This window comes from Peromyscus maniculatus, chromosome 21 (genome assembly GCF_049852395.1).
Source record: "Peromyscus maniculatus bairdii isolate BWxNUB_F1_BW_parent chromosome 21, HU_Pman_BW_mat_3.1, whole genome shotgun sequence".
In the NCBI taxonomy this organism is placed as follows: domain Eukaryota; kingdom Metazoa; phylum Chordata; class Mammalia; order Rodentia; family Cricetidae; genus Peromyscus; species Peromyscus maniculatus.
The window spans coordinates 13,005,134-13,019,593 of NC_134872.1; the positions used below are offsets into that span (position 1 = coordinate 13,005,134).

General features: G+C 41.1%; 1 protein-coding gene across 2 annotated transcripts in view; it reads right to left on the bottom strand.

Moving 5' to 3' along the window:
- Nucleotides 1-14,460, bottom strand: part of LOC102905148 (solute carrier family 5 member 4-like) — a 59,325-nt gene that overhangs the window by 39,145 nt on the left and 5,720 nt on the right. For both annotated transcript variants that reach the window (XM_042266034.2, XM_042266033.2), the window contains exons 5-6: nt 2,583-2,684; nt 991-1,096 (exon numbers count right to left, since the gene is read on the bottom strand). In XM_042266034.2, coding sequence (XP_042121968.2) covers nt 991-1,096; nt 2,583-2,684 — 208 coding nt within the window. The remainder of the gene's footprint in view (nt 1-990; nt 1,097-2,582; nt 2,685-14,460) is intronic.

Sequence of the window (14,460 nt, forward strand, 5' to 3'; positions counted from 1 at the left end):
CTTTTTTTTTTTTTTTCAGTTTTGCCAATTTTGTTGAATCAATAAAACTCCAAGTAATAACAATGAAATCAATTCTGAAGTTATAAACGTGATACTGTTTAAGAAAACACATTGTTCTATACCTATAAATAGACTTTTAAGATGTCATAAAAGTGTCGTCATGGATTGCTAACATGTTCACACACGTCCATTTATTGCAGGTGTGTTTGTTCCTTCTTTATATGCTCACGTGATATTAGCCATCCTCAGACAAGAGAAGACACGTCAAAGCAGTAGAGTGTTTTGACTTTCTATGTCCCAATTTTTCTTTACTCTCCATGCTTTTCTGGACAAATTAAAATCTGACCATTTTCTTAATCAAATGCGTACACCTTTGATCCCAGAAACTCAGTTTGGAAGCAACCATTAGTATTGTCCCTGGTAGGTACCAGCTAGACAGACTTTCCCTAAGTCCCTGCTCAGTTTTAACAACCAAAACTGTCTCCAAGCATCACCAAACATCCACAGGAAGAAAGGTCCAATTTAGACTCCTCACCACTGTGAACAACTTCCTGGCTACTTTCTGTCCCTCTGATTTTCTCTGCTTGACCTTTGGTCACACTCTAAGTAGAAGAAAGTGAGAGATGAAGGCTCCTACCCTCAGCAGAGGCTGAATACATGAGAACTGCCTTTCCAAAAGATCCCATCGGAAGGTTTGGCCAGGGGGCCTCCTCAGGGACCCTGCCTCATTTTCCCCTCATTCACTTTGTATGCGCCCACTCTGTTACCTGGTAACCCACAGCGACATGCCCCATTGTTCCATAAACATGATTGCTGCCGACTTATCAATCACTCTTCGAAGCGATTTTTCCAACCCAATATGATCCCTGATTGTACCTCTGCCTCCATCACACTTCCTGAGATCTATAGACTTTGGGAAAATTCAGTAGCTCCTGGGACTCTCTTGAGTGTGTGTCAGTATAAACTCATGTGTGGTTAGAGCTACCTCACCTGTGATGGTATAAAGGCCAGTAATGGTCACCACAATCAGCACTGTCTGGTAAATATCTGTGTTCCAAACCATTTTCAAGTACATGGCACCAAAGCTGATCTCCATCTGAAATGGGCATAAAGTTAGCAGCTGAACCCTCCTTTCCAGCAGAATCAACAACCACCCCAGAAAGAAATGGGTCTTGGGGGCCACACGAAAGAGGTGGCCTTTGGGCAGCACCCCACCACCAATGGGCCCTGAGAGAGATCTGCCCGAATTTTGTGCCCTCTGAGTTCAACCAAAGTTAGCACCTTCCAGGGTATGGATTAACTAACTCAAGCTGTCCAGTTCACACAACCTAGCCTACTCTGCTCCAGAGCCTCGGAATGGGGATTATACTCAGAGCGGTTGTGGCACGTGGTTCTGCAGCTAGGAAAAGACCATGGGCATTTTTTTTTTCCTGTAAGCATTTGTTCCAGAAAACACCTTTTGCATTATCTTTCCAATTACTGGAGACTTTCAGTTCTATGTACTTTTAGATTACTACCAAATTCACTTGGACCCATATATTTAACAAGCTCTGGGATTGGCAAACTTTTTGCACAAGACTATATGATAAATATTATAGGTTTTGAGGGCTGCACCCTACACTACCCCTAGCTTTTTACAACCCTTTAAATTAGGTATGAAAATCAGTCTCAGCTCCAGGGCTGTACAAAGCGGTCATTCATTGGCCTGGCTGACTGACTAGATCTGTCAAGCTCTGGCTGAGCTGACACTAACTTTGAAGCACCTGCCCATCATTTACCTGGCTGACCTTTTGCTTTATTATTCTGCTCCCCAAGTCAGGGATAAAATGGGCAGAGATTCATCCAACCATTTATTCCCCCAAACAGTTATGTGGCCCCACAACGCTGTGGGCACTGCACTATTCAGAAGACATTAAAACTGCCAAAGTCCAGCTTCTGCCATCACTGAGTTTCTGTTGGATAAAGACACTACATGGGCACTTTCATGCCTTGTGGTAAATGCCCTTCATCTGGTTAGTGAAAACCATCTGCACAGTGCCATATATACAAAACACGTTCTAGACTCAGGGGGAGTGTAATAAACACCCCAGAAAAGACTCATGGTCTCAGATCACTTGACTGAAAGTAGAGAAGACACATATTAAGCAACTACACCAATAAATTGATTTCACCTGGTGGTACTCATTATAAAGAAAATAACAGAAGCCGGGCGGTGGTGGCGCACGCCTTTAATCCCAGCACTCGGGAGGCAGAGGCAGGCGGATCTCTGTGAGTTCGAGGCCAGCCTGGGCTACCAAGTGAGTTCCAGGAAAGGCGCAAAGCTACACAGAGAAACCCTGTCTCGAAAAAAACAAAAAAAACAAACAAAAAAAAAGAAAAAAGAAAAAAAGAAAAAGAAAGGAAGAAAGAAAGAAAATAACAGAGGCACGTAGTAGAGACAATTGGGCCTTGGAATGCACCAGCCCAGTTTTGCTTTAGATGACACTTCCTCCCCCTCTTTCGTGGAGGAGGAAGGTCACCTCTTTGGAGAGGCATTCCAAGGACATGCCTGGTCAGTCTCTACTCCACGCTCAAGAACTCACTGAGATCCTGCTGGAGATGTAGAGGATAAAGAAGCAGACTGAGAAGAACTGGATCCGGAGGCTGCCGAACCTCTTCTTCAAATATTCTGGCAGCGTTACCACCTGCATAAGCAACAGAGCAAGTCACCCTCAGAGAGCGAGTGGCAAGAGGCAGGTCACCAGATGACCCTTCCTCCCGAGTTTAGGTCACAGAGATGGAGACAGCCCAGATGTTGGAGACAGCCCAGGAATATAAGACGTGGGTCACTGCCTTCGGCACCAGTCAAGATGGGGACGATAAGGAAGGAGACACAGGACAGCTGTCTTCTGGCAGCTTAGATTTCAGGCTCTGTCCGATCTTAGGAATGCAGAAAGAAACTCCGTTCATTGAAAGTGAGCAATAATGATAAGTTACTCATTATGGGACAAAGCAGAGCGCTTTGTCAAACATGGCTGGCAGAGACAGAACCTGACGCTGCAGTCAGTTCTCAGCCCCGCTGTGTGAACACTCCAGTCAGATGGCAGCGTCTCAAGGGATCCTGTTTTCTACAGCATCTTGGGCAGTGTGTGCCATGAGCACAGGGACCCAAGCCCTGGGCGCTCACAATGCTCTCTGACCCCAGCAGCCCCTGGCTCAAGGGAAGTGAATCACTAAGAGGCTATTGCCTCACGTTGTTCTGGCTAATGTATGCGCTCTGGTCTACCTCCCTACATATGCCTATCCTGAGCTCCAACTCAGACTCCACCTACTTCACAGACAGCGCCTCACAGGGACCAGAGGCCCTTGTCTAAGTACCTATGGCTTTTATTCCCTTAGCCTTTACTTGGCTCTAAGTCAAATTCTGCCATATGTCACTCATTCTCCCAGCAAAGTTCTAAACTTTCCAAGCTATTTCTTTATTTTTTGTTTGTTTGTTTGTTTGTTTGGTTTGGTTTGGTTTGGTTTGGTTTGCTTTTGGTTTTTTGAGACAGGGTTTCTCTGTGTAGTTTTGGTGCCTGTCCTAGATCTCACTCTATAGACCAGGCTGGCCTCAAACTCACAGAGATCCGCCTGGCTCTTCCTCCTGAGTGCTGGGATAAAAAGCATACGTCACCACTATTTCTAAGTTGATTGTTTGGGCTCTTCCATAACAAATGAGGATGGTTTGGGGCAGTGGTTCTCAACCTTCCTAACAGTGTGACCCTTTCACACAGTTCCTCATGGTGTGGTGACCCCCAACCAGAAAATTACTCTCGTTGCTACTTCTTTTTTTTTTTTTTTTTTTTGGTTTTTCAAGACAGGGTTTCTCTGTGTAGCTTTGCGCCTTTCCTAGAGCTCACTTGGTAGCCCAGGCTGGCCTCGAACTCACAGAGATCCGCCTGCCTCTGCCTCCCGAGTGCTGGGATTAAAGGCGTGCGCCACCAACGCCCGGCATCGTTGCTACTTCTTAACTGTAATTTTACTACTGTTATGAATCATAATGTAAATCTCTGTGTTTTCCGATGGTCTTCCGAGACGCCTGTGAAGGGGTCATTTACCTGGGGTCACAACTCACAGGTTGAGAAACACTGGTTTAAGTGCCTTAAACAACAGGTTAACTATTATCTCTCAGTTGTAGAGGCTACACGCTCAAGGTTTCAGCAGGTCTGCCTTATTCCCAGGGCTGTGAGGGAAGCATTTGTCCAGGTCATGTGTGTAGACTTGTCCAAGATGCCCTGTCTGGAGCTAACGCAGTATTCTAGTGTTCTATAAGGATACGTCACAGCATGCATGCACTTTCTGCTTGCCTCTCAGCTATTCCAGTGTTTGCTGTAGATATTTTCTTTAGTTTTCTGATGTTTTGACATCTTTAAAAGAAATCTTTCTAGGGACTGGAGAGAAGGCTCAGTGGTTGAGAACACTTGTTGCTCTTACAGAGGACTCAGGTTCAGTTCCCAACACCAACATGGTGGATTACACCATCTGGAACTCGAGTTCCAGGGGATCCAGTGCCTTCTTCAGGCCTCTTTGGACACAGGCACACATGTGGTATACATACATACATATAGGCAAAACACTCAAACACATAAAACAAAACGAAAATGTGAATAAAAAAATTGTTTTTAAATCTTTCTGGTTGGGAAGAGACCACTCTCCTCAAGACTAGGCAATTCCCAGACGGGTGGTGGTGGCACATGTCTTTAATCCCAGCACTTGGGAGGCAGAGCCAGGTGGATCTCTGTGAGTTTGAGGCCAGCCTGGTCTACAGAGCTAGATCCAGGACAGGCACCAAAGCTACACAGAGAAACCCTGTCTCAAAAAAAACAAAAACAAAACAAAACAAAAAAAAAAAACAAAGAGGTAGACGGGCCCAGTGGCGGCAGCCGACAGGGACATTCAGTCCCGGCTGTAGCCGGGAGAGACATTCAGGCCATTCAGGCCCAGCAGCAACCCACAGAGGTAGACAGGCCCAGCGGTGGTCCACAGAGGTAGACAGGCCCGGCGGTGGAGACAAGCAGACGCAGGTAGGCCTGTGGAGGCGGCCCGCAGAGGTAGATGGGCCCAGCGGTGGAAGTGACAGGGACATTCAGGCCCGGCGGTAGCTGGCAGAGACACACAGGCCCGGCGGTGGCCCGCAGAGGCAGACAAACCCAGCGGCAGCTGACAGGGACATACAGGCCCGGCGGCGGACCACAGAGGTAGACAGGCCCAGGGACGGAGACAAGCAGACGCAGCTTGGAACAGGGATGCCCCTAACCCCAACACCTGGGGAAGAAGTTATCTCCATGGGTCGGAACCAGAACGAATCTGAACACTCCATCTGAGGACAACCCAGGGCCCAGCTGCTGATCCTGTGAAACCCAACAACTTGGGGGTGTTGGTGAGACTATCCTGCTCAGCTGAAACCCATCTGGGAGAGGATTCAGATGCCTACAGTTTGAAGTCTGAAGAAACAAGATCAGCTGAGGAGTTGACAAATGAACAAAACGTGGCGGGAACACAGAAGAAGGCACTACCCAGCCACCAAACCAGATCACCAGAATCATAAGTATATAATTCACCGATTGAAATCAGCTGCCCATGAAGAAATAGCCCAATAGCACCAATTTAACCAAGAACCACTACTAAACCAAGACTAAAAATTAGAACAAGAGAGGCACTCTCAGACACAGACACCACCTGCACCGAGCAGAGGAAGAGATGAGTAGACGCCAGTGCAAAAATACAGGCAACAACATAAAGACCTATATGGCAACATCAGAACCTAGTGATTCTACACCTGCAAGACCTAAACATACCATGACAGAAGAAACAGAAGAGATCAACCCTAAAAATGACTTTAAGAAGATGATAGAGGCCCTTAAAGAAGAAATAAAACATTCCCTCAAAGAGGAAATAAAAACTTTCCTTAAAGAGGAAATGAAAAACTACCTTAAAGAGGAAATAAAAACTTTCCTTAAAGAGGAAATAAAAAACTCCCTTAAAGAGGAAATAAAAACTTCCCTTAAAGAGGAATTGAAAAACTCCATTAAAGAGGAAATAAAAAACTCCCTTAAAGAAATGGAAGAAAAAACGAACAAAAAATGGGAAGAAATCAAATCAAGCCAAGAAAAAGCAATTAAACAGATGAAAGAAACATTCCAAGATCTGAAAAATGAATTTGAGACAATAAAGAAAACACATGCTGAGGGAATACTGGAAATAGAGATCCTGACTAAACGAACAGGAATTACAGAAACAAGCATAACCAACCGATTGCAAGAGATGGAACAGAGAATCTCTGACACTGAAGACACGATAGAGAAAATAGATTCGTCAGTCAAAGAAAACACTAAAGACAAAAAAGTCATAACACAAAATGTCCAGGAAATTTGGGACACCATGAAAAGACCAAACCTAAGAATAATAGGGATAGAAGAAGGAGAAGAATACCAACTCAAAGGCACAGAAAATATATTCAACAAAATCATAGAAGAAAACTTTCCTAACCTAAAGAAAGAAATACCTATGAAGATACAAGAAGCTTACAGAACACCAAATAGGCTGGATCCAAAAAAAAGTCCCCTCGCCACTTAATAATCAAAACACTAAACACACAGAACAAAGAAAAAATATTAAGAGCCGCAAAGGAAAAAGACCAAGTAACATATAAAGGCAAACCCATCAGAATAACACCAGACTACTCAATAGAGACTATGAAAGCTAGAAGATCATGGACAAACCTCATGCAACCACTAAGAGACCACGGATGCCAACCCAGACTATTATACCCAGCAAAACTCTCAATCACCATAGGTGGAGTAAACAAAATATTCCAGGATAAAACCAGATTTAATCAATACCTGTCCACAAACCCAGCCCTACAGAAAGCACTAGAAGGGAAAATCCAACCCAAAGAAGCTAAACACATCCATGAAAAATCAAGCAATAGATAATCCCACACCAACATGCACCACAGAAGGACAACACAACACAACCAAAAAAAAATAACAGGAATTAACAATCACTGGTCATTAATATCCATCAATATCAATGGTCTCAACTCACCTATAAAAAGACACAGGCTAACAGAATGGATAAGAAAACAGGACCCATCCATTTGCTGCATACAAGAAACACACCTTAACTCCAAAGACAGACACTACCTCTGAGTAAAGGGCTGGGAAAAGGTTTTCCAAGCAAATGGGCCTAAGAAACAAGCTGGTGTAGCTATCCTAATATCTAATAAAATAGACTTCAAACTAAAATCAATCAAAAGAGACCAGGATGGACATTACATATTCATCACGGGAAAAATCCACCAAGATGAAGTCTCGATTCTAAACATTTATGCTCCAAATACAAAAGCACCCACATTCATAAAAGAAACACTACTAAAGTTTAAAACGCACATCAAACCCCACACATTAGTAGTGGGAGATTTTAACACACCACTCTCACCAAAAGATAGATCTACCAGACTGAAACTTAACAAAGAAATAAAGGACCTAACAGATGTTATGACTCAAATGGACCTAATAGATATCTACAGAATATTCCATCCTAACACAAAAGAATATACCTTCTTCTCAGCACCCCATGGAACCTTCTCAAAAATTGACCACATGCTTGGACACAAAACAAATCTTAACAGATACAAAAAAATTGGAATAACCTCCTGTATCTTATCAGACCACCATGCCTTAAAGTTAGACCTCAATAACAACAAAAATTATAGAAAACCCACAAATTCATGGAAACTGAATAATGCCCACCTGAAACATCAATGGGTCAAGGAAGAAATAAAGACAGAAATTAAAGATTTCCTAGAATTCAATGAAAATGAAAGTACAACATACCCAAACTTATGGGGCACTATGAAAGCAGTGCTAAGAGGAAAATTCATAGCTCTAAATGCACACATAAAGAAGATGGAGCAATCCCATACCAATGAATTAACAGCACAACTGAAAGCTCTAGAACAAAAAGAAACAAACTCACCCAGGAGAAATAGACGCCAAGAAATAATCAAATTGAGGGCTGAAATCAACGAAATAGAAAACAAGAGAACAATACAAAAAATCAATGAAACAAAGAGTTGGTTCTTTGAAAAAACCAACAAGATAGACAAACCCCTAGCCAAATTAACCAAAAGGCAAAGAGAGGCACCCAAATTCACAAAATCAGAAATGAAAAGGGAGACATAACAACAGACAACAAGGAAATCCAGAGAATCATCAGATCATACTTCAAAAACCTGTACTCCACAAAAATGGAAAACCAGGAAGAAACGGACAATTTTCTGGATAAATACCACATACCAAAATTAAATCAAGACCAGCTAAACCATTTAAATAGACCAATAACCCCTAAAGAAATAGAAACAGTCATCAAAAGTCTCCCAACCAAAAAAAGCCCAAATGGTTTCAGTGCAGAATTCTACCAGACTTTCAAGGAAGAACTAATACCAATCCTCTTCAAAGTGTTCCACACAATAGAAACAGAAGGAACACTACCAAACTCTTTTTATGAGGCTACAATTACCCTGATACCCAAACCACACAAAGATGCAACAAAGAAAGAGAACTACAGACCAATCTCCCTCATGAACATTGATGCAAAAATACTCAACAAAATATTGGCAAACCGAATCCAAGAATACATCAAAACAATCATCCATCATGACCAAGTAGGATTCATCCCAGAGATGCAAGGATGGTTCAACATACGAAAATCAGTCAATGTAATACACCATATAAACAAACTGAAAGAAAAAAACCACATTATCATCTCGTTAGATGCTGAAAAAGCCTTTGACAAAATCCAACACCCCTTCATGATAAAGGTCTTAGAAAGATCAGGAATACAAGGAGCATTTCTAAACATAATAAAAGCAATTTATAGCAAGCCAACAGCAAACATCAAATTAAATGGAGAGAAACTCAAAGCGATACCACTAAATTCAGGAACAAGACAAGGCTGTCCATTCTCCCCATATTTATTCAATATAGTACTAGAAGTTCTAGCTAGAGCAATAAGACAACAAAAGGAGATCAAAGGGATACAAATTGGCAAGGAAGAAGTCAAACTTTCACTATTTGCAGATGATATGATAGTATACATAAGTGACCCCAAAAACTCTACCAGGGAACTCCTACAGCTGATAAACTCCTTCAGTAAAGTGGCAGGATACAAGATCAATTCAAAAAAATCAGTAGCCCTCCTATACACAAATGATAAAAGGGCTGAGAAAGAAGTCAGAGAAACATCACCCTTTACAATAGCCACAAATATATAAAATACCTTGGGATAACACTAACTAAACAAGTGAAGGAACTTTTTGATAAGAACTTTAAATCTCTAAAGAAAGAAATTGAAGAAGATATCAGAAAATGGAAGGTTCTCCCATGCTCATGGATAGGTAGGATTAACATAGTAAAAATGGCAATCTTACCAAAAGCAATCTACAGATTCAATGCAATCCCCATCAAAATCCCAACACAATTCTTCACAGACTTGGAAAGAAAAGTACTCAACTTTATATGGAAAAACAAAAGACCCAGGATAGCTAAAAGAATCCTATACGATAAAGCAACCCTTGGAGGCATCACCATCCCTGACCTCAAACTCTACTATAGAGCTATAGTAATAAAAACAGCTTGGTACTGGTATAAAAACCGACATACGGACCAATGGAATCGAATTGAAGACCCTGACATTAATCCATGCACATATGAACACCTGGTTTTTGACAAAGGAGCCAAAACTATACAATGGAACAAAGAAAGTATCTTCAACAAATGGTGCTGGCATAACTGGATGTCAATATGTAAAAGATTACAAATAGATCCATATCTGTCACCATGCACAAAACTCAAGTCCAAGTGGATCAAAGACCTAAACATAAATCCAGTTACACTAAACTTAATAGAAAAGAAAATAGGAAGCACTCTTGAACGCATTGGCACCAGAGACCATTTCCTAAATAAAACACCAACAGCACAGACCCTGAGCACAACAATTAATAAATGGAACCTCTCGAAACTGAGAAGCTTTTGCAGGGCAAAAGACACAGTCGATAAGACAAAAAGACAGCCAACAGATTGGGAAAAGATCTTCACCAACCCCACATCTGACAGAGGATTGATCTCCACAATATATAAAGAACTCAAGAAACTAGACATCAAAATACTGAACAGTCCAATTAAAAAATGGGCTAAAGAGCTAAACAGAGAATTCACAAAACAAGAACTACAAATGGCTGAAAGACATTTAAAGAAATGCTCAACATCCTTAATCATCAGAGAAATGCAAATCAAAACGACTCTGAGATACCACCTTACACCTGTTAGAATGGCTACGATCAAAAACACCAATGACAACCAATGTTGGAGAGGATGTGGAGCAAAGGGAACACTCCTCCACTGTTGGTGGGAATGTAAACTTGTACAACCACTGTGGAAATCAGTATGGCGGTTTCTCAGAAAATTAGGAATCGAACTACCTCAAGACCCAGCCATCCCACTCTTGGGCATATACCCAAGGAATGCTGATTCATACCATAAAGATACATGCTCAGCTATGTTCATAGCAGCACTATTTGTAATAGCCAGAACCTGGAAACAACCTAGATGCCCATCAACGGAAGAATGGATGAAAAAAATGTGGTACATATACACAATAGAGTACTACTCAGCAGAGAAAAACAATGAAAGCATGAAATTTGCAGGCAAATGCATGGAACTAGAAAAAATCATCCTGAGTGAGGTAACCCAAACCCAGAAAGACAGTTATGGTATGTACTCACTCATAGGTGGATTCTAGATATAAAATAAAGAACAATCAGACCACAACCCATAGAACCATAGAGGCTACATATATAGCATGGAGGTCCCTAGGACGACTGTGGCATATAATAAATTTCAGTTTTACTCAAAAAAAAACAAACAAACAAACAACAACAACAACAAAAAAAAACTAGGCAATTCTCACAGGTAACAGAAGGCCCAGGCTAGAGCATTAGCATTGACAGCAGGTTAACCAGTCCAGAGCCTGGCCTCCTCCACCCAGCCTATGTATCCCGGAGACAATAATCCTCCTCTGCTATATCATCTCAAGACCAAGTACCAGACAACCAGCAACACAAGCCTGATGGAATTAGTCAAACCAGATAATCCAAAGCTGTTGATTCTGCTCTGCCTTGCCTTCCCCATGGAATCCCAACAGAGGCCTGACCTCCTGCCCATCTTCTGGCTCCTGATGATGCTGATGTCTTCTCCACGTGGTTCTGTGTGGCAGACTGTCTCTGGGCCCCTCCTATCTCTGGGACCTGGGGGTATATAGCACACCTTGTTTTTCTCGGGGCTCTCCTATTTCTCCTCATGTGGATGAACCCCACTGACCAGCTCATGAGAGAACAGAAGAAGGAGTCTGAAGTTGTACTTTTTTTTTTAAGCTAGCATTTGTTGTTATTATGGATAAAATCCTTTCCTGTGCTTATTTGCATTATTTGGGGGGAGGTGTTTTTTTCTGAAACATTAGTTCTAACCTTTTTATTAAGGAGTTTTAAGAGTCTTTCAAAAAGTGTATTTTCACTTCCTATGGACTCCTTCACACTGCCCCTTCTAGCCCATTCCCATTCCTTTGTGTCAGCTGCCAGTACCTAGAAGTGCTTGCTACCTGGAATCCATGTGGTCACTGTGGCTGGAATCAGGTAGGCCATTTCCACTGTCCTTCTTGTCCTCCGCCACAATCTTTCCACTCTCCTCCTGTAGCAGACTGCTTGCTCCCCATTACCTCCATTCTTGGTGACTCCCCTAAACCTTTTTCTCACCCCCCTGGGCACAGCACACACATGGTGCACATAGACACATGCAGCCAAAATACCCATACATATATATATAATAAAAAAAAGAAAAGAAAATGAATACACGCCATATCAAAACCTATGGGACACAATGAAGGAGTTTCTAAAGGCAAATTCATAATATAAGTGTCTACATATAAAAAATAAAGATAAAAATATAAATTGAAGAGACCTCATATTAGAAACTTAATAGCACACTTGAAAGCTCTAGATCAAAAAATGTAACCCCAAAGGAGCAGACAGCAAGAAATAATCAAACTCAGGGCTTAAATCAATAAAATGGAATTTTTTTAAAAAATGCAAAGAATCAAAGAAGTGATGAGTTAGTTCTCTGAGAAAAATCATTAAGATTGGCAAGCCCTTAGCCAAATTAACTAAAAAATGGAAAGAGAAGATCAAAATTAATAAATCTAAATTAAATAAAATTACAGACAAAAAGGGGGACATCACAACAGACACTGAGGGAATCCAGAGACACATAAGGACTACTTTAAAAATCTGAACTCCACTTAACTGGAAAACCTAAAAGAAATGTAAACATATCTTTATATATATCACTTACCAAAGTTAAATCAAGATCAGATATAAGCAACTTAAACAGACCCAAAACCCCTAGTGAAATAGTAGCAATAATTAAAAGTCTCCCCACCAAAACACCCCAGGGCCAAATGAATTCAGTACAGAATTCTACCAGATCTTCAAAGAAGAACTAATGCCAATGTTCCTCAATTACTCCACAAAACAGAAGGAACATTGCCTAACTCTTTTATGAGGTCACAGTTACCCTGATATCTAAGCCACACAAAGACCCAACAAAGAAAGAAAATTGCAGAGCAATTTCCCTTGTGAATATAGATGCAAAAATTCTCAATAAATACTTGCAAACCAAATCCAGGAACACTTTTATATTTTGGTTGTGAGCCTAGCCTTTAACGGCTGAGCCATCTCTCCAGCCCCAGGAACACTTTTAAAAACAGAAATTATGTAACACAATCAAGTTGGCTTCATCCCATAGATGCAGGGATGGGTCAACATACAAAAATCAATAAACGTAACCCATAACATAAATAGACTGAAAGAAATAAAACCACATGATCATCTCATTAGACGTAGAAAAGTCCCTTGACAAAATCCAATATCCCTTCACAATACAAGTACTGGAGAGATTAGGTATATGCGGGACATAGCCCAACATAATAAAGGTGATTTACAGCAAGCCCACAGCCAATATTAACCTAAACAGAGAGAAACGCAAAGCACTTCCACTAACCCAGGAACAAGATGAGGTTGTCCACTCTCTCCATTCCTATTCAATATAGTACTTGAAGTCTTAGCTAGAGCAATAAGACAACTGAAGGAGATCAAGGGGATACAAATAGGTAAGGAAGAAATCAAATTATCTTTATTTGCAGATGTCATGATTTTATACAACATAAATAACCCTCAAAACTACACCAGGAAACTTCTACAGCTGATAAACACTTTCAGCAAAGTATCAGGATACAAAAATCAATAGCCTTTCTATATACAGATGACAAATGGACTGGGGAAGAAATCAGGGAAATAATACCTTTCACAATAACCTCAAATAAAAAAAAAATAAACTGTGTTGGAGTAACATTAACCAAACAAGTGAAAGACTTGTATTATAAAAAGAACTTTCAGACAGTGAAGAAAGAAATTAAAAAGACATCAGGAGATGAAAAGATCTCCCATGCTCACGGATCAATAGGATTAATACAGTGAAAAATGACCATCCTACCAAAAGCAATCCACAGATTTAATACGATCCCCATCAAAATTCCAACTCAATTAGTCACTGGATTTTATCGGGCATGTGGTTTACATTTGTCTTCCCACTTATTTGTATGTCTAGTATCTGTTTACTAAAGGAAAACTGGCTATAGTGAATAATGCAATGTCCTAATCTGGAATCCCTACTGTTCTGGAGGTTCTGTGTCTTATTTTCATAGGCAATTAACTACCCTCAACTCAAGGTGCAAAACCATTCAACACACACACACACACACACACACACACACACACATACACACACACACATCAACTCTGTCCTGTGACATGCAGCAGCTCAAATTTCTTTTAGCCAACCTTCTAAAGGTTTCCCTCATACCTGTGCAGTTAGCAGTTACTCAAGGAGTTGGGTAATTCATACTCTTATTTGGAATTTAACCCTATCATTGGTGCCTTTGTTTGTTTGCTTGCTTGCTTGCTTGCTTTCTACCAACATTTTCAAGTTCTTTGTGTCTTCTGTACCATCTTCGGACACCTTGAACTGGTAAAACTTCTGCTTTCTACTGCCTATTGGTTTAGGAAGATACTCAGTTGGAGGTGAAACAATAAATTAAAACACCATATCAGGCGCTGTCCTGTCATTCCAGGATTGAGCTCTTTCTAATTTCTCCCTTTTTCCGGATGGGCTCTGTGGAGCCTCTTGTATGCAAGTGTACTTAATGATCAGCCAGGGACTGAAGGCTTTAACATCTTTCTTGCTTAAAAATCATCCTCTACTACAAGGAGATAAAGACAGCCTGTGCCTTCCTATGCAGGTTTACATTCCCCAATTGAGTCTTTAA